The following is a 20,027-nucleotide window of genomic DNA, read 5'->3' as shown; positions in this document are numbered from 1 at the left end:
ATCTTTCTATTAGAAAGTCTTTGTCCTCCTTTTGCATGCTAATCTTTATTATTAAATATTAATTTCTATTTACTAAGTTTTGAGCCTAGATATATTTTTATTTAGAGATCTGAAGCTATATACTTTTGCCTGCATTTACTTATGTTTATTATTATGGATACAGAGGTCCAACACTGACACAATCTGAGAATTTAGAATTGGCATAACCTGTTGGTCTAAATTTTAGTTTCTAGTGATGCATTACTGTTTTATTTTGATTATCGTTGTAATTTTATGCAGGTCTTTTCTGACTTGGAGCGTTCAGTGTGTAGAATGGTCCATCGACAGGTTTGATTCTGATAAATTGCTTTTAATGTTTTCTACTGTTGGTTTGAGAGATTATATTTACATTTTATTTTAGTAACTTGAGTATCGTATTCTGATTATGGCAGAACTTGATCAAGTTCAAGTGTATGATGAATTCCTTTTTGTTTAGCATTGGGATCATGGAACAAGTTTCCTTGATTTCATTTAAAATATTTTCAAGATTTAAATCAGTTCATTTGATTCTGTAATATTAAGATTTGTAACTTAATTACAATTTTGATTGTACATACCTTTCTCTGTTCCCATGGAGCTTATTTTTTAATAAATAGACCTTTTGGATTTGTATTTAGTTTTTGCCTTACTGCGGATGCTTCTTTTCTCAACTTGGGGGATTCGTTTTTTAAATTTTTTGTAGGTTGCCACAATTGCTTGGTTGGAAGCTGATTCTGTTTGTGGCAGCCACTCTGTTGCAATCCCTTTGGTTCTTGTCTTGCCTTATCTTTTCCGTTTAAACCAATGTCTCCGGCAGTACAAAGATACTGGAGAGAAAACTACTCTTCTGAATGGTAAGAACTCTGTCTTGTTCTAAGTAATGCACTTTTTTGTTTGTTTTAGAACTTATATTAGTCATCTAAATTTTTTTGCAAGTTTATGAAGTTGATATATGGAGTTTTTTTTGTCTGCTTGGTATTTATTACAAAATTATGTTTGTGTCGTTTGTCAAAATAGTATCATACATAATTTAAGAATCCAGTACATGTTTCCGTCGATTTTACATGCTTTGCTTCCAAGTGTTTATGATTCTATTTATTATTACCATTACTATACAGTGTAACTTAAATGCAATATCACTATGTCAGCTTTCCTGAGCATATTGTTTGAAATTTTCTTAATATATTGTTTCAATTACTTCTTATATATCCTTGTTTTGTATCATTGAAATGTGATGTTTTATATGTTTTAAGCTAATAACAACTTGCCAGGTGAAATTAGGACATTTTTGCCTTGACTGGAATGACCTTTTGCACATGATATAGTTTTTCAACTGTCCTTTAAAGGTCTTTAAGATTGTTTTGTTTGAACCAAATATGATGTATTGATTCTCATAATTGATTATAGGTTGTTGCTTGTATCTAAATATGAAACAGGACATTTTTGCAATTTTTCATGATGTGATTGGATATAGAATTCGTAATGATTTTTGGAAATTGTACTATACTTATCATAAAAAAAAACAACAACAAGGAAACATGAAACTTCATGTTAAGGACTAACTACTCTCAGTATATTGCTTCTTTTTTTGTGCTGTTTGTGAGATCAAATTTTAGAACTTCTTGTCATTACATGATTATATTTTATAATTCAATTTTCATGATTTTGTATGATATTGGAAATGCAATTATGTATAAATTTGAGAAGTCGTGTTCAATTTTTAGGCTGATTTTGTTTATGACCTTTCTGCTGTTTGTATGTTAACTGCTGGTTTTATATCTTCTTTGAAGATTAAATTCTTTAATCATTAATGAACAGCTGATCATGTTTTTCAAACAGATGGTTTTGTTGCTTTGCACTGATGTTCATTTTTTTTGGTTATGGTTTCAGCTTTGAAATATTCGACTGCAGTGCCTGTGATTTTTCTTTCTGCCCTTAAATATCACGTCTTCCCTGAGAGGTGGACAAACTTTTATAGGCCTCTCTGGCTTCTGTCAGGTGTTGTGAACTCATCATACTCCTTCTACTGGGATGTGAATCGAGATTGGGACCTAAGGTATGTCCAGTGTTTGTCATAACATGCACTTTTAATAGTATCTTTTGAGCTAAGCTTCTGCCTAACTTTAGAGATGTAGATTCTACTGTCAGTAATGTTTTTATATCTTGGCCAAACATGTTTAGAAATGAAAGAAATTGTTATTATTTCCAGAAGTGAGGCTAGTAATTTTTTGGATCTGATGAGTGTCATTAGACATGTTATGATGATTATGGCTTTCTTTTTTGCTAGTGGCTTCACTCGAATATTCAAGTTTAACAAGCCACATCTGTTCTCACATATGTTACATGGAAGGAGATGGGTAAGTTTTGTTATGAGGATAGCTTGTGTTCAGTAGCCCTTTTTCCTTTGGAATTTATCATTCATATTGATTTTTCAAGTTAAAACAGCTGGAATGTAGTTGTAAAAATGGCTTTAAAGAGATCAAAATATGAACATTTCTCATTTCTGGGACTTGGGGTTATCAAGAAAAGTTAGTTTGTGTGTGGAGGTCAATTGTAAATAATATAAAACATAAATGTAAGAAGATAAAAATTATTTTGCAATTTTAATTTTTTTTAAATAGGCCACGGATTACTCAATGCACCATGAGGAGCCAATAAGCCATTCATTATTATAACTCTATCAATCACTTATAACTCTTCATATGCGTATGACCTTATTAATGTGATTCTAAGTTCTAACTGGTTAGCTGAATTTGTGAAATCCCACATGGTGAAAAAAGAAAATAACAGTGGAGAACTGAAATAAAAGAACAGATTGTTTTCTAAATGTGCCAAGTGGTTTTTATATACCTACAGGTTTACTTTTGGGTGATTGGAAGCAATCTGGTTTTGCGTTGCACGTGGACATATAAGCTGTCTGCCCATCTTCGTCATAATTACCTCACGGTGTTCTTCATTGCTGCTTTGGAGATTTTCCGCCGCTTCCAGTGGATCTTTTTCCGTGTTGAAAATGAGTGGAACAAGATGAATTCCAAATCACACTCGCATCTCTCAGTCAATGAGATCCCAGATGATGAAGAGAAATTACTTCATTCCATTAACTACAGTGTATAGGCTAGATAACAGTATGATGCTTAATGCTTTGGCAGTATCATACGAGGTATATTTCAAATATTTTGACGATAGGGGATCTCCATTCCTTTTTATGATTCCATTGGCTTGGCTACCCCTCGGTATTAAATGTCATTCTTTATTCACACTAAAAAAAGTTTATTGTTACCGTGCTCTTAAGCAATATCTTGTTCCATTCTATAGCAATTTTATCATGTATAGCAGCAAGCCTTCTGGTTGATAGCATCGTTTATATATGGACCAGTTGTGTCCACAATATCTCGAGTGTTCATTATGGTGAAAAGGAAAATCTATCGTAAAACTGAAACAAGCCTTAAATATAAGCCAACATTAGCAAAACATGATTTTGCCCGTGCCCTTGGCTGGTAGCCATCATTTTACTATTATGAAGTAGCTGAAGTAACGCTATTCAGTCACTGGTTAGACATTTATGCTTCTAAAAGTTCCTTCATAGGGGCCTAGTATTTGCGGTGTACGAAGATAGACCTCCAGTTTTGTTAATACATGAACCAACCGAACAAAGTTTATGTTGCCAGACTTTATTGTCGTGCACGACTTGTTTTTTTCCTAAGACCAAGGTGGGGACCTCTGATAAAGAATATTAGTGGCTTGAGATTTACAAGGAAAAGGATTCTAAACTTTCAATCGCAATCTTTAAACTTAGTTTGTGGTAGAGCCACACACGTCAGCAACACAGTGAGTGGTTCCTCCAAACTAGATAACAAGCACAGTTACAGTTAACACCCTCTTACTTAGTCTTTAACCACTCAAATAGCACAGCCCTGACCATCTGCCGGTATTAACTCCCTCTGGTGAAACCACCAAGATGGCTAAATGTTAACAGCAGGTGACTACAGCAACCATGGCCGGCCGCTGCAGCCGGAAACAAGCTTGGCCGAGCTGAACTTGCCAAGAGTGCTCTGCGTTCTCTCTTCCATGTTAGAGAAGCTGGTGGCTCGTAATGAAAAGCTCATTGATATCCTGAGCCAGGAGCTAGATGGACTGAACAGTGGCTCAGTAAGACTTGGGAACAGCTTGAATACATTTCATGGCGTAAGAGCACCAAGCATAAGCATACCTAAGTACTTGGAGAGGATATACAAGTACACTAATTGTAGCCCTTCGTGTTTTGTGGTTGGCTATGTGTATATAGACAGGTTAACACATAGACACCCTGATTCTCTTGTCACATCCTTGAATGTGCACAGACTGCTAGTTACCAGTGTCATGGTGGCTTCCAAGATGCTGGATGACGAGTGAGTCCCTGCCCCACTCTCTAGTGACATATTTGGTTATGGTCATATGGTCTCCATGGGCTAATTTTCTAGAATCATTTCGAGGTGTCATTTATGTTATGCAAGGTTTTAAATTACGGCCACAATTACAATTTTGTTGCTTTTCTTGATATTGTGAGAAATTGCAAACAAATGCGGTTGTAAACAGCTTAAAACTTTGACGGTGCAGCCAAAATCACGGTTGCAAACCGTCTTTTAAAACCTTGATGTTATATACGTTACTTATTATATGGTTCTTATAGCTTACACTTTCATGAATCCTTCAACTAAAATGTAGCTTTATTGTCTATTCTTGTGCTTTATTCTTTGCTTTTCTGAATTGTAGACATTACAACAACGCCATATATGCTCGAGTAGGAGGAGTAAGCAATGCTGAATTGAACAAGCTTGAGTTAGAGTTACTCTTTCTGTTGGATTTTAGAGTTATGGTAAGCTCACGGGTTTTTGAGAGCTACTGCTTTCACTTAGAAAAAGAGATGGTTGTCAATGGCACGGGCATGAAGATTGAAAGGGCATTAACACCAAAGGCTATGGATGACTTAGAAACTGAAATATCCATTGAAGATAAACAAAGCCCTTCCCCACCTCAAATTGTAGAATGACATGATCAGTGGTTGGTTGTCGTCATTTTTGGGTCCCATGCCCCTTCTTAGTCCTTCCCTTGCTCTTCACGGCGTGGCTATTATTGGATCATTCATGGGCCAGTTTCGTTTTTTGAATTTCATGTCCATGTCAAAGCTTGTAATTCCTTTTGCCTCCTGCAAAGAAAAGTACGAGGCTGATATATTATATGATTCACACGAACTATATTGATTTGGCTTTGATGACAAAATACAGTTATATTAGTTTGTCTTCCCTTATTTAATTTTTCTTTTTAAAAGAAAGTTCATTATTCATGGAAGGTTTCTTAATTCATTTTTTTTAATCCTTGAAACTCAGTCCAGTTCAACTGCTCTTGACTTACACGGTTGAAATTACCTAACATTGTATGTGATCAAATTAGATTGATGTAATTAATACCAACAAGGTCCAACAAAGTTGATAAATGATCCAGTTTTTTAAACATGTAGATTTGATTTCCTGATTATGTGTACGAAAAAAACTTTGTTAGAAGATGCAAAACCTACTTCAATGATTTCTACATCTAGAGAGTAAGTCTCATGACTTTCAGCTTTGGAAATATCTTGCTTTTAAGAAAAAAAAAACAGAAGGTTGAGGTAGTTAAGGATCTATGACGTGTTTCAATGTTTTTACAATTGGATTTTTTTTAATCAGTAAAAAAGGGATGTTGAATTGTTGAAAAAATAAACATTTTGAAGTTGAATTTTAGTTGAAGCAGAAATTCGAATATCAAATTAATTTATCACATACACGAATACTAAACTAAATAGTTACTCGTATATTTAAATTATAACATACAATTTGAAAAGTGAAACTCTTGCTCTCTCAATTAGACATAGAGCTGACAATTTGAGTCTAACCTAATGAGGGATTTTCTTCTTACACCTAGTGTTTTTTCCAATATATCTAGCAGTGAGAGGAAAAAAAAAAAGAATATCCTTTCATAAGTCTCATACGGATTGTCAATCTGTAAGTCCTATACAGATTGTCAATCCTTAGCTCCATATGGATTGTCAATCCATATAGATTATAGTAATGACAATGTTGGAATTAAAGAAAAATGAATGGTGTATTAGAAAAATGTTGGGTGCAGGAAGAAAATCCCCCTACTAGGTCAATTATGTTCAAAAGTAATTAATTTCGTTATATATAACATTAAAATTTATAATGTATATTTAATACACATATAAATTTATATAATTAATTTTGTAACAATTAATTTTGATCTAATAATGTGTGTGTATATATATATATATATATATATATATATATATATATATATATATATATATATATATAAGTTTTTATTAAACTTATGATTTTTATTTAAACCTATGATTTTTATTTAAAATTTATATATGTAAAAAAATATATTATTAGATCAAAATTAATTGTTACAAAATTTATTATATAAATTTATATGTATATTAAATATACATTAAAAATTTTAGTGTTATATATAACGACATTAATTATTTTTTAACATAATTGGTCTATTAGATCAGTTGATTTGTAGCAATCCGTAAACCCATACGGATTATCAATCCGTAAGCCCCATATAGAGTGTTAATCCGTATAGATTATATGTAAGAATAATATTGAAATTAATGAAAACATGAACGGTGTATTGAAAAATGTTTGGTGCAAGAAGAAAATTTCCCTAATGAGTCAGCCCAAATATCCTGCAATTAAGGTTGAGTTGGGCTTTTAAAAATAAGGCCTAAAAAACTTTATTGGACTTGTTTGACCTGGTTTCATTAACCATTTTATTCTTTTAAAATCTTTTTGTTTTTTGTGATCCTTTATTTTTTTAAAACCTCTATATATCTCCTAGAATTTTATATATTAATCATTTTTTTTGTCTAATTTTAAGTAGGGTTCATTACCTGTTGGCCTTGAATTAGGCTAGATCGGGCCATTAAATTCATCTTATAATAGCTTAGTTTTGCATCAAAAGGAAAAAAATGAATTTTTATAATAAAAAAGATCAAACTTTTATTATATTATGAATTATGAGTTTTCATGTGCAGCATGTGCAGTAAAAACAATGTGTATCATGTCGAACCAATTAAAAGCAAAAATGCTATGTGAAGTAGGAGGTGTTTTTTTTTTTTTTTACAAAGTAGGGGTGTTAAATATTGATATTTTTTCTATTTAATATAATATCATATATTACTGGAAATTTTTTACAAAAGCTTATATAAAAATAATTCATAATTCTCATAATTTTTTTTTATATCAAAATAAAATCCTTTTTAACTTTTAAGACATTTCATTAAAAAAAAATTTAAGACTTGAATTTTTTCATTTTCGTTAAAAAAGACATGAATTTCATATACTGTCTCATAAATCACTTTAAATATACTTTTTAAAATTATTATTACAAAAATGAATCTGCATATCATATGTGATGAATTGCATTTAATGAGAACTTAAAACTCTAGTCCATGTTAATTAAATTCGTTTTTTAAGTACATTCCAAGAAATTCCACCATCTCCTAAAAAAGAAAAATTACACCACGAAATTTGGTAAATTGACCAAACCCAAAACATCGTAAGTTAAATTGCATTTTTAGAGCAAATCTGTAAGCTCTGACGGCAGCTTATAGAGGTCGTTGACGGCAAAGAGAGACACAAATGTATTCTGTTTGAGTTTGAAACATTGATTCGTTGTTTCCTCTGCAAAATTAAATCCTCATTGTGATTGTTGATGAACAATTGAAGTGTCTCTCCGATTTGAGGATTCCGGCGACAGCAAGCGATGACCACCGGCGGCGACGGTGACACCTCCAAACAAGAGCTCTTCCACCTTATCAAACGCTTCGGAGCTTGCGTCACTTTCAAGATCTCCAATCTGTTCTCTCTCTCTCTCCACGGCCTCGTATTTCTATTCTCTCTCCATAGCTTCCTTGCTTTAATCGCAATTTTACTCCTTTTTTTTAATTTTTTTTTAATCGGCCCATCATTCGGTTGGATCTGATTTGATATTAAAATCTTATCTTTTTGCTGATTGTCGCTTGCCCAATTCGTAATTATCTGTTGCTGTTTCCTGTTTTTAATGTTTTCACTCTTTGTCTGAAGTTTCGATTTGAGTGCTTTCTTTGCCCCTTTATCGTTGAATGAATGGTTGTGATCCGGGATTGTGTAATTCTCAATTCTAACTCTGAAAGTTTATTTTTTGGTGATAACATTCGACTGGGTCTTTTTTTTTTTTACCTAGTTAATTTGTCGTTGGGTGTGGGTAGAAAGGGTTAGTTTTTATGTTGTTGTTAAAATGAAAAAAAAAAACAGTTTCCTAGGATGCATCATGATAGGTTTCATTAAAATTGGTAGTTTGGGTGATTAAAAATGAAGCAAGGTACTATTGGGAAGGTAAAATTAGTGATTAGTGAGTAGTACCTGCTACCACGTATCTATTTTAGTGAAGTTGTATGGTATAAATGATCAAAGTATTGTTTTGTCCTTTGTTTTTGAGCATGTCTCTTTTGACGATCTTAGAAATGGTGTGCTTGGTATTAGGATATACGCTCTATCGGGGCAGTTGCTGGTCTTGCTGTTGCAATTGTTTTCACATGGAGGCTGTTGAGATCTCCTTCTGGGTCTCAACGGAGGCAACAAAAACGGCAAGGTCCTTCATCTAGTAATCCTGGAGTCACTACACATTCAAATGTGTCAGATGTTCCTTCGGATGCTTGTTCACCCTCAGATGATTCAAGGGCGCAAAATGTTGTTGATGAGTTCTTTCAGCCAGTGAAGGCAAAGTATTTTTTGATGCTTTGGAGTTCAAACAATGCATGGATGCTTTTGGATTAATGCAAGAAAAGTTAGGATGAGTTTGATAGCTTTGTCTGTGATTGACAATTCTAAGCTTGCTTTTTCTTTAACTTTTTCAGCCAACCTTGGGGCAGATAGTTAGGCAGAAGTTGAGTGAAGGAAGAAAGGTAATGGAATATATTCTTTCTAGTACTCTTGTGGAATAATGTTGTATGTTCCATGCAGTGTTGATATGGTCTTATAGAAATTAATCTCTTGTGATCATAAGAAATCTCTATCTTGGATGACCACCTTAGATCATAAAATACTGAAAGTTAAATTAATATGCCATAGCTTTATAGATTAGATTTGCATGACATTCACACATATTGGGCAATCACTTTTTAATGTTCTGAGTCTGAATGAAAATGATTTTGGAAGATTGATGTAAAACTGTTCTTATTTTTTATTTTTTTAAAATTTTATTGCTATCTATTCTTTGCATAAACTTAACACAGTGAATAATACGATGAAGTCTAGTGCTTTAGCCAGTGTTATTAAATTTGTGCCCCCTGTCAGTTCCTGAACCCCTTGATTGAGAATCAAATGACTGCAATTATTTTACGTGATTTGAATAAGGAGTTCTCATTCTCAATATGCACCCTCTATTGATGCAGAGGTGGACATCAAAATTACTTATAAAAAAACATGAATTGATAATAGAATGAGCAGTGCTACTTATCAACGGCCTTTCACGTTTTAATTTTAATTTTGAAGTTCGATGTTTGATGATACATGAGGAGCATTTATGTTACTAGTTTGTGTTTCTCGTCATTACATGCTGATCATGGCATGTGGATAATGTTCCTAACTGTTATGGCCAATGTGTGTATATATTATGTAGGTAACTTGTCGCCTTCTTGGAGTGATCCTTGAGGAAAGTAGTCCAGAGGAGCTGCAGGTGGTGAAATTGTCCTTTTTTTATACTTCTATTTTGTGACATCAATGCAGAGAAAGATATAACTGTGGCTTATTCTGTTTTTGGCAGAAACAAGCTACTGTGAGGTCCTCTGTGCTAGAAGTATTATTGGAAGTAACAAAATTTTGTGATTTATATCTCATGGAACGAGTTCTGGATGATGAAAGCGAGGTGTGTCATTCATTGTGTCTTATCTGATGAACTTGATGGAATTAATTAACAATACTTGTCATTTTTTGATGAAAATCTTCCTACTTTGTCTAAATGTTCTTTACAATCAAAATGATTCTATAAAAATGAACAAAGTTATTGTATAGTTGCTTGAATCAAAAACTCACCCTAGCATGTGAAACTTTAATGGTCATCATTAGTTCTTTTTCAACACAATATTATTTATTGTAGTCTCTATCATCAATGGAAAAGGCTAAAGTGAATGAAGTTTACAAAGTTAGGGGCTAAAATGACTAATGCTTACAATTGCAGAAACTAAAGTGGCGGTTTAGGTTTACTCTTGTTTGCATCATGGTTATGCTAATTTGAACTTGTTGAGATAGTATATATTAAAGATGTTAGTATAAGGTGCACACTAAAATTTCTCCGAGGACTAATACCTCTCTTGCCACCTCGTTGTAGTATACCAGATTGCTGAAATGCTTACTCTTTATATATGGACTGTTTTTGCAGAAGAGAGTTCTTGTAGCATTGGAAGAAGCAGGGGTATTCACTTCAGGTCGTCTGGTCAAGGACAAGGTATGTGGATGTTCATAATTACACTTATTTTTCTTTGTAGAACTTAATTACCTCCTTGCTGTGGTATTGCTGGGCTTTTTGTCAGCCAAGTTTTTCTATATAAACAAGTATTTTCCGCTTTGCGTGAACACCCTTATGTGTGCAGTACATATGTTGATGGACAATATGGGAGTATTATCTATTTCATTTTTTATTCAAAATGTATCAACATTATCTATGATGCCAGGCATCTTGTTCTGAGATGTTCTTAGGGACATCATTGCTAATTTAAGAATACACCAAGAGAGAGAATCTTTAGGGGGCGTTTGGTTTGAGAAAACGTTTTCTATTTTCATTTTCAAATTTTTTGATTTAGAAAATATGTTTGGTTTGACTTTTATTTTCTGTTTTCAGAAAATGAAAATATGTTTAATTTAAGCATTTTCCATGAAAGTTTATGATTTCCTTTTATAAAATTTAAAACAAATTTTGAATAATAACCTTTTTGTACACTATTTTGATCTGTGCTACTTATGTGCAGGTTCTGTTCTGCAGCACAGAGAATGGACGGTCATCGTTTGTTCGGCAATTGGAACCTGATTGGCATATTGATTCAAATCCTGAAATTGTCACTCAGTTAGCTGTATGTTCTATATATTTTAGCTTCATCCATCAAATCAAATTCATGTTCTGATACAATAGCTATATTGTTAAGGCTATAAGATCACCAAGCTTTATTTTGTCTTCTAACGATTTAACAACGAATCATATTGCAGAGGTTTATCAAGTATCAACTTCATGTATCTCCTTATAAAACCGAAAGAACTGCTGCAAATGTGTTCAGTGCTCCATCTCTGGAACAGTTCTTTGGATCCATATGAAACTAAAACCACTACAAATCAGATGTTATTCATAAATGTCTCCAAGTTTGTTTCTATGTTCATCTCGATTTCCACATTCACCATAAGTTTTTTTCCAGTTTTACTAGATGTATGAGAACAAGGTTAGATTTTTCTTAAAGATTTAAGGTTCTCTCACTCTAGGTAGGTGAAAGACCATATGTGTATGTTGATGCTTTGAAGAAGTTTTACTATTTTCTTTTTTCTTCTTTGTTTTGAAATTTGTGCATTACATTGTATCCCATCCAGACATTTTAGACTGGCAAAGTGACAATTTTATTAGATATTTGATCAAGTTTCATTACGTTATACCATCATGAATAATATTAGTGACCATCTTCCAAATGTCAGGTGGCTATGAAAGAAGTTTATTGATTCTTGATTGTACACTTTTGAAACATTTTGGTGTATTTGAATCGCTGGTAACAAGAAATGAATAGCATGGCTCAAATAACACCTTAGGTTATTGATTACATTAAAATAAACTACACTGGCCAATGCAACTGCAATGTTTAATAGTCACCAACTAACCATCAAAGTTTGAGAACGAATATGTCAAGTAGGGGTATTCATATGAAGATATAAGAGCTTGGGGGAAAGTTTTCAAGAAAATCTGTATCCTTTTAATGAATTAACGTAATCATATTCTTAGTTACTTAAATAAAAAACTTATATGCATGTAGTTAAGTTACCCAAATTCTTAACATTGGAACATGTCATAGATTCGTAAACAATTTTTCACAAAAAAAACCTTTTATGCATGTAGTTAAGTTACCCAAAAACTTAACAAATTTACTTTAATGTATAAAGTAGAAGAGGGTTACATGACATAAAAAAAATCAATCGACAATTCGACAATAACTTGAGACAAGAAGTTATTAATTTCACTTTGGTAGAAAGTCAAGTGAAGAAAAGAGTTAAGTTTGAGGATGAAAATTATAATTTACCCACAAGCGAAAGAATGACTTTTTTTCATACACAAATCTTGTCTTGGGAAGCCAAAAAGTATCGTTTATAATGTTTCAGAATCTAAATCAAAGATGGTGATTGTGTTAAATTGTTATCAATAATTTAAAAAGTTAGAAGAAAAAAAAATTAATTTGGATTGGTTTGATAGTAATGTCAATAAGACCGAATTGAAAATAAAATTTTCTAACTTTTACTATTTATCCTTAAACAATTTAATTTGGTCTTTTTAATTCTTAACTCAACAATCATTTTCAAAGGCTGTTTCCGTTGTTATAATATTACGAGACTGTCATGAATTTACCGTAAAATGCAGGAATCAAATTTAAAACAATTGTAAAGTATAAAATATGAACAGAGAAATGCTAACTACTACCCTAAGGTATTGATTAAAATACTTAAAAGTATAAATATTTTTATTAAAAAATAAAAAATTATATTATTTATAATTTTTTATGTTTTTTTCTTTTTAATTTTTTGACTAATGTTCTAATGACACTCCATAGCAAGACCCATATGAAAATTACAATGTTGCTAGTTGCTACCCATAATATTCATTTTTAACCTAAAAAGACTGGTATCAAGACATTGAAAATGAACACACACCCGTAAGAATTAAATTAAAATATTTTTCAATAATAACGAAAATTAAAGAAAACACGAAGACTTTAAAAATCAGCATCATACTTTACCCAAATTTTTAGTTTAGGTCATTTAATTTATTAAAAAACACAAAGTTAAATTACATGGGATGGACGAAAACATTAGTAAGTTTATATGATTTCGTATGTTAATGTTGGTGCTGCTATTGAGCGCCGTCATTTGTTTGTGTTTGTGACCCTTTTGCGTTGCTGACATCAAACTCACGCTAACACTCTTCCAACCTTCAATGGACTCCATTTGCCCTATTGGGTTGCAGTGTGCCACTGAAATCTCTGCTCTTCTCTCTCCTCCCTCTCCTCTTCAAGTTCAGGTAATCTTTTCGTTCATATTATGTACCTTTCTCAACCCTTTTCATTTTACTCTGCTCTTGATTTTACTCACTCTTCAGAAATATTATCACGACCTTTTGACTGCAAGAGGGTGCAGTGGTATCAAAGTCAAACAGGATGGCAACTTTGGAAAAGGTTTTATTTATTTATTTTTAATAATTCTGTCATTTTGTTTATGTTCTGCAAGCCAATGATTCAAGGTGCTGCATGTTTTTCTATTATTTCTGCATTAAAGCTTTAAATTTATATATGCTTCTTTCAAAATTGTTTTAAGAGTTTAATTTTTATACTCTAATTGTCAACTAACTAACTTTGGTATGACTTTCAAGAAAGTTATTGTAAAAGTCCTCTGTTACTCTTATTGTAGATTGAATGAGAATGTAAAAATCCTCTATTAATCTTGTTTTAATATGTATTATAGTATGTATTTTTTCTGCAATTGGAGAACTGCAGGTTTATATGCAGACATGGACTTCAAAGAGGGGGAACTGGTTCTGAAGGACCCCATGCTTGTAGGAGCTCAACATCCCCTCAACAAGGTTTGTTTTTAGTTTTTGTTCTTGTGTAGCCATATTAAAGCTTTTTGCTCCTTTCTCTTATATTCTACCTTGTTTCGCAGATTGATTGTTTGGTGTGTAGCTTCTGCTTTTGTTTTATTGGTTCCATAGAACTTCAAATTGGAAGGAGGCTTTACATGCAACATCTAAGGGCCAATGAGAGTCATGGTTGTGAAGTGGGAAGCTCTTCAAAACACTGTCATGAAATGGATTCTTCTGATGAAGAGGAGAGCACACAACAATGTACTTCTGGTAGTTCCAAAACTAAAGTTCCTCTCCCTGAAGGTATTGTGGAATCGTTAATGAACGGCCAATTGGTGTTGCCTTTCTCCGAGAAGTTTTCCTTGCCGCCAGCTGTTCCATGCCCTGGTGGATGTGGAGAAGCTTACTATTGCAGGTAAGGCTATGATTGCCTGAAGAAAAAACAGAGTATATATAATGTTTTTATTTTGCCAATGTTTCCTGCCTAGGAACAGGAATAAATTATTACGTTGTTGAAAATTGGTCAGAAATAAATGCTGATGGGGATCCAAAGTTCCAAACTCGAATATTGATTTCTTGATTCTTGCCATTTAACTATATAGAAGAGTAAAACTACTGATTTTAAGTCGATAGTTTGACACATTGCAACTTTACACTGACCACTTACCAGTAAACCTCCTCTATATAGTCTAAAAGAAGAATATAAGAAGAAAGCTACTCACAACATTGATTTTTGTACATGTATTTGGGATTGTGTTAAACTGAAGAGCAAGCACACTGAATTATGTACTTATCACTTGATACAATCTGGTTTTTAGGCCAGAATTACAGTACAAGACATAGACAACACTGGGTTTCCCACTAACAAGGAGTCTCTTTCTGTATTCAGCAATTAGTAAAACTAGTAACTACCCAACGAATAACCACCTCCCAAGCTCCATAGACATAAAGCATCACAGATCACACCCTAACTGGCACACCATCTATAAGTGCCTAAATAACTGCATAAAGACATAAATAATACCCAAAAATAATAACTCAGTTCTATAACTACCTAATGACAAATACTGCACAGACACTAACAATTCTGGCCTACTGAGTCTCAGTCAGCTTTTTATCCCTTCTCACATACACTTTCCAAGGTCTATTAGATTGAAAAAAAGAAAAAGATAAAACCTAGTCCTTAACTGTAGCTTCATGTGGTTACTGGGATAATGGATATCTGTTCTTGCACTGCTGCACATCATTCTTTTGCGTTCAAAGTATGATGTAATCTCTTCTGATGGCGTAGTCAATACCTGTAGCATGTCATGTGCAGAGGCTGATTGGGGATCCTCCCATTCTTTACTCTGTACTGGTGAGAGTTCTGATTCAGCTCGTAGAGAGGCACTTCTTAAATTCATCAAACATGCTAATGGTAAGACTCCTTCCTTATGAGCTTGAATAATTTTTAATTTTGAACCCTTTTGTTTCATTTCTTGCTTATTCATCTTTTTCTTTTTTCCCCCAGAAACAAATGATATATTCCTCCTTGCTGCAAAGGTTAGGTTTAATTTTTCTGAGTTTGATGTCTATCAAATGCTGCTTGTAGAATGCACATGCATGTGTATACTTTTTATGCATGTATATCTGATAATATCACCTGGTATTGCTATCATTGGAGTTCAATAGAGATAACTGTGTAGTAAATGCCGACACATGAAGCAAATCAATTAGAATAAAAAACTGGTGAATATTTTGCTTTCATAACATAAGAGATTGCTTCTTCCTTAAAACCTTATGGTCCTTTTATCTAATTATTTTACATATTGCTTTTTGTTCTGTCTAAGCTAGCCTTTAATTTGGCATTAGACATAGACATATGTGTATTAATAGATGCTCAGCTTATTAAATAAGTTATTTTCGTTAGTCTTGCATAAATCATCTCTACTAGATTTATCTAACATTGGAAGCCTGGTTGAATTTGTGACTAGGCCATTTCTTCTACCATGCTAATGTACCGCAAATTAAAAGCAGTCAGTCTTGAAGAGCAAATGAAACACAATACATCCTGTGTTTCGAACCACTGTAACTTATCTATTCTTTTGGAAGCTTGGAAGCCTATATCAATGGGACACAAGAGAAGGTAGTTAGTTACTAACTTTACCTGTCAACATGAGACCTTAATACATAGAGCTAATGCTTTCCTAATGTGTGATGAAACTTTTGAGGAAAAGTATTTGATAAATATGCATGATTTCAAGAATACACTGCACCATGGTTTCAAGTAATTTAGGTTTTTAAAATATTTGTGATATATATGTTACAACACATTCTTGTGTTGCAGGGTTGTTGAAATTGTGTACTTTTCATTGGGTCTGAGAAAATCCTAGATATATGATTTGCTCTTATTGTTTTTTTTTGTCTGTTCTCTTGTTAAATTATCCACTTGATCAAACTGTTTAGAGAGTGAAAGATGTCCTTTTTGAAAAGACTTCTAACTGAAAAAAGCAGCATTTAGTTTTTCTTTTTTGTAAAAATATTAAACTTTGTTTTACTATCATTGTTTCATGCAATTATATTTCTCATTCCATCAAGATACTTTGTAAAACTGATCTAATAAAGTATCAACTTCATTTTTTAAATTTGAAAAGAATAATTTAATCTGGTTTTATTATCATTCAAATATGCTACTTTGGGAAAGGGAATACCATGATCTTCTTGTTCCTTTTGATGTTGTACATTGTAGTATGGTTTTATTTGAACTATGTAAGACAAGTCACTTCAAAGTATTTGTAGGTGGTGGGACTGTATTGCTTTGCCAGATGATGTTGATTCTTCTGATGAAGCTTCATTCAGGCTGCAAATAAAAATGTTGGCATTTGAGGTGAGATTCTTCAGAATGCATAGTAGAAAATGTTATATTAACTGTTTTAATATGGTATTCCTAATTTTATGCTTTTTGATTTGATGTTTCAGTCTCTCCAACTTCTTAAGACAGCCATATTTGACAAAGAATGTGAGCCATGTATCCTTACAGATGTTGATTTTGTGATGTATTCATTATGTGGATTCCCAGTGACACTGTCATAATTTTCTCTGAAACTTTAGCTCTAAATCCTTATCCTTGACGCTTTCCAGTATTCTCCCTTGAAATCTATGGAAATATCATCGGCATGTTTGAGCTGAATAATCTGTAAGAGCTTACTGTATGGAGTTTTGTTTTTGTTCTATTCTTCCAAGCCATATGTTATATCTTGTGTGCTCTTATTAAAACAATGCTTTAGAATATAGGTATAGCCATTGAAGTAAACTGAGCACTAGAATTATAATTTAAATTTTAGATCATACTGATATATATATTAATCATGAGTTTATATTGCCAGTGATTTGGTTGTAGCTTCTCCTGTGGAGGATTACTTTTTATATATTGATGATCTGACATATCCTAATAAGGTTAGACTTTGGTTCACCTTGCTTTACTACATTATCTAAAAAAGAATAGGTTGTTTTTACTTTTTTTTTTTCTGACATAAATGGCAGGAAGAAGCTGAGAAAATTACGCAACCGGTTCTGGATGCTCTTGGTGAAGAGTATTCTATTTATTGCGAAGGTACTGATTTTTATTAAAATACTTCCAATAAAGAAGATCTATAAGAGGAAGAATAGATTGGAAGCAAGGAGGCAATAGACATTATTAAATGTAATAGAATAGTAACTGTAGTTAGTAGGTAACTAACCAAAGGGGGATGGTATTATAAAAAGGGAGGGGAACCAAAAGATGAGGATAGCTTGTATTTTGGGAATAAGATTTTGGTTGTTAGGGGAGATCAGCGTCTCTCAAATACCCTTGTTTGAAAGTAACCTTTGTATCATCTCCTACCTCTCAAATCTCAATCACATTGATCAGAATGTAGCCCCTGAATAATATAGTGCAATTTCATTTCTGTTCTATTATTTTCCTTCTATCTCTGGACCTATATCATTTTACTCAGTGCATTTTGTATGGTGGCATCTGCAGACAAGTCCTTGTCTTCTCTCCATGATGTAAAATTTGTACTTCAACTTGGGGTTCTCTCTTCATCTTTAATTTCTTAATGTTGAGCTGTCTTATCATTGCTGAAGTTCATTCTGTGTCTTTGTTATCTTAAAGCAAGGCGATCTTCAAGTTAAATGGCCTCATAGGTTTTGTTTGATGAGGGGTTAGCAGTTAGCCTTTTATAGACTAATTAAGTAATTATATCATTTGGTTTTGGATGAGAGAGCCTTCATCTGTTCTTCAACCTTTGACAGCTAAAATTTCTGCCTTCCCCAACCCTCCCAAAACAGAAATTGAATGAACAGGAAATTATGCTTCTGTTACTAGAATTTATTTAGTTTTACTTGCAGATGTAATGTATCTTGATGAAGTTTTATTTGTGATTGCTATATTTCATTATCTATCTGACTCTCCAAACTAAGCATAATAGTGTTTACCTTACTGATTGTATGAACCATGCAGTTTCATTTGTCTAATAACTTATATATCCCCATTCTTGTCAATCATTGTTTTTAAACGTTGAGATATAAATCAATTCAGTTGAATTTTATTTTAGGAACTGCATTTTTTCCTTTGCAAAGCTGCTTGAACCATTCATGTTGTCCTAATGCCAAGGCTTTCAAAAGAGAGGAGGTATGTGGGGCAAAACTATATTTTATCTACTATTTGATATGACTTCATTTGATGCTACAAAGATTACTATGATTAGAATATTTTCTTTGGACTTGTATATTATTATCCATGTTTCTGTTTTAACATGAAAAAGAAAATGAGAATTCCTTTTATCCATGTGGCCTTTTCACATTAGCCAACAATATGGTTAGAACACTCCTTATAAGACTTGGACAATTCTCCTTCCTAGTTAGCTTTTGAGAGTAAGATTGGTCTGGTCTGTTTCTAATATTAATCCTATAATAACAATAACTTAACAACTTAGGTTCAGAATATAGTATCAGTTGCTTATTTGGTGTTCACGTCATTATTAGTTCACACTTATTTGTCTTCATTAGATTCAACATGTTTTGTAGTACTTCTTAATTTTTTCTAGATTCTGTTCATGTTGCTACCATTTGGTTCCAACCATGAAAAACACACAGGGCATTTTTTCTTACCTCTGCTGTAATTCTGTATGTAACATTAAATCAAAAATATCTTTAAAACCTTCCATATTTTGATGCAGGATAAAGATGGTCAAGCAACAATAATTGCACAGAGGTCCATTTGTAAAGGAGAAGAGGTTGGTTTATACTTGTCTACTTGATACCAATATCTAATAGGCCAATAACTTTTAACTAAATGATTTTACTTAGATTTTGGTTTTTGATACTGTCCAATGATTGATGATGTTTATGACACCAAGCTTGAAAAAGAGACAGCATATGTGGAATTTTACCACATTAAATTTATAATGTTTTCCGATACATTGCCATGTTCAACTAATTAACATATGGAAGGACTTTCAGATAACCATATCATATGTTGATGAGGACCTTACATTTGAAGAGCGACAAGCATCCCTTGCAGATTATGGTTTCAGATGCAGGTGTTCAAAGTGCATTGAAGAAGAGCCATAATGTTATAACTAGTAAACATTCATGCAGAATCCAAGTGTTTTAGAAGACAATGAGGCTTTCTTAACTGTGATTGAGTTGATATGCTAAGAAAAGAGGAGGAATGGAATTGAAAGGGAACAATTATTAGGGGATTTTGTTACTATTTAGAAATTTATGTCCTTTCAAATAGGTCCACAATTGCCTGCATGACACATTTGTTACTCCAGTTCTTTCATTTTATATTATATATATATAGAAACAATTGTAATGTGGCAGCAGAAAAATAGATACTTGTTCAAATTTTTTAAATAGATCATGTTGTCTCGACACAAGGTTAAACAATGATTTTGTTTTTTACTGGCTTCTCTTGCATTAAACTCACTATCAAGGACCAAAGGAATAAAACCATGGTTTATATAGACAAAATTTATATGGCTGATTAGCTTTGAAAATCTACTTCACGTTACTTAAACTCACTATCTATATTTCTAAAACTTGCCGTTAATTAGTGCAATGGTTATTTCAGTTTCAAA

At 32.7% G+C, this 20,027-nt stretch overlaps 4 protein-coding genes across 6 annotated transcripts in view; all 4 read left to right on the top strand.

Annotated features, from left to right (window-relative positions):
* LOC100805241 (SPX and EXS domain-containing protein 1) overlaps nt 1-3,313 on the top strand; it is a 7,818-nt gene extending 4,505 nt beyond the window's left edge. Inside the window, exons 9-13 of the mRNA XM_014765028.3 lie at nt 227-327; nt 722-872; nt 1,909-2,074; nt 2,306-2,375; nt 2,875-3,313. Coding sequence (XP_014620514.1) covers nt 227-327; nt 722-872; nt 1,909-2,074; nt 2,306-2,375; nt 2,875-3,132 — 746 coding nt within the window. The 3' untranslated portion in view covers nt 3,133-3,313. The remainder of the gene's footprint in view (nt 1-226; nt 328-721; nt 873-1,908; nt 2,075-2,305; nt 2,376-2,874) is intronic.
* Nucleotides 3,314-3,449: 136 nt separating this feature from the next.
* LOC100804706 (cyclin-U1-1) lies at nt 3,450-5,267 on the top strand. The gene is made up of 2 exons (XM_003540272.5): nt 3,450-4,406; nt 4,771-5,267. The coding sequence occupies exons 1-2, from the start codon at nt 3,985-3,987 to the stop codon at nt 5,045-5,047; spliced, it is 699 nt and encodes a 232-aa protein (XP_003540320.1). The 5' UTR covers nt 3,450-3,984; the 3' UTR covers nt 5,048-5,267.
* A 2,256-nt stretch (nt 5,268-7,523) lies between these two features.
* On the top strand, nt 7,524-11,721 carry LOC100804178 (peroxisome biogenesis protein 22). The gene is made up of 8 exons (XM_003540271.5): nt 7,524-7,947; nt 8,586-8,822; nt 8,960-9,007; nt 9,724-9,780; nt 9,868-9,969; nt 10,483-10,548; nt 11,069-11,170; nt 11,304-11,721. Exons 1-8 carry the CDS (start codon nt 7,828-7,830, stop codon nt 11,406-11,408), a joined length of 837 nt encoding a protein of 278 aa, XP_003540319.1. The 5' UTR covers nt 7,524-7,827; the 3' UTR covers nt 11,409-11,721.
* Nucleotides 11,722-13,151: 1,430 nt separating this feature from the next.
* LOC100803651 (histone-lysine N-methyltransferase ATXR2) lies at nt 13,152-19,803 on the top strand. 3 transcript variants are annotated; one of them, XM_006592757.4, is made up of 15 exons: nt 13,155-13,365; nt 13,444-13,519; nt 13,838-13,923; nt 14,004-14,338; nt 15,228-15,340; nt 15,434-15,465; nt 15,897-16,048; nt 16,702-16,789; nt 16,882-16,921; nt 17,044-17,098; nt 17,289-17,358; nt 17,446-17,515; nt 18,498-18,574; nt 19,122-19,178; nt 19,405-19,803. In XM_006592757.4, the coding sequence occupies exons 1-15, from the start codon at nt 13,282-13,284 to the stop codon at nt 19,513-19,515; spliced, it is 1,446 nt and encodes a 481-aa protein (XP_006592820.1). In that variant the 5' UTR covers nt 13,155-13,281; the 3' UTR covers nt 19,516-19,803. The 3 variants fall into 3 exon arrangements, with proteins under 3 accessions (XP_040863527.1, XP_006592820.1, XP_003540318.1); XM_003540270.5 differs by having other exon boundaries at nt 13,158-13,365; nt 16,882-16,930; XM_041007593.1 differs by lacking the exon at nt 19,405-19,803 and having other exon boundaries at nt 13,152-13,365; nt 16,882-16,930; nt 18,482-18,574; nt 19,122-19,173.
* Nucleotides 19,804-20,027: the final 224 nt, after the last annotated feature.

Source organism: Glycine max, chromosome 12 (genome assembly GCF_000004515.6).
Source record: "Glycine max cultivar Williams 82 chromosome 12, Glycine_max_v4.0, whole genome shotgun sequence".
NCBI lineage: Eukaryota > Viridiplantae > Streptophyta > Magnoliopsida > Fabales > Fabaceae > Glycine > Glycine max.
Note: the sequence above shows the minus strand (reverse complement) of the source record. Positions and strands in the feature narration are given on the sequence as shown.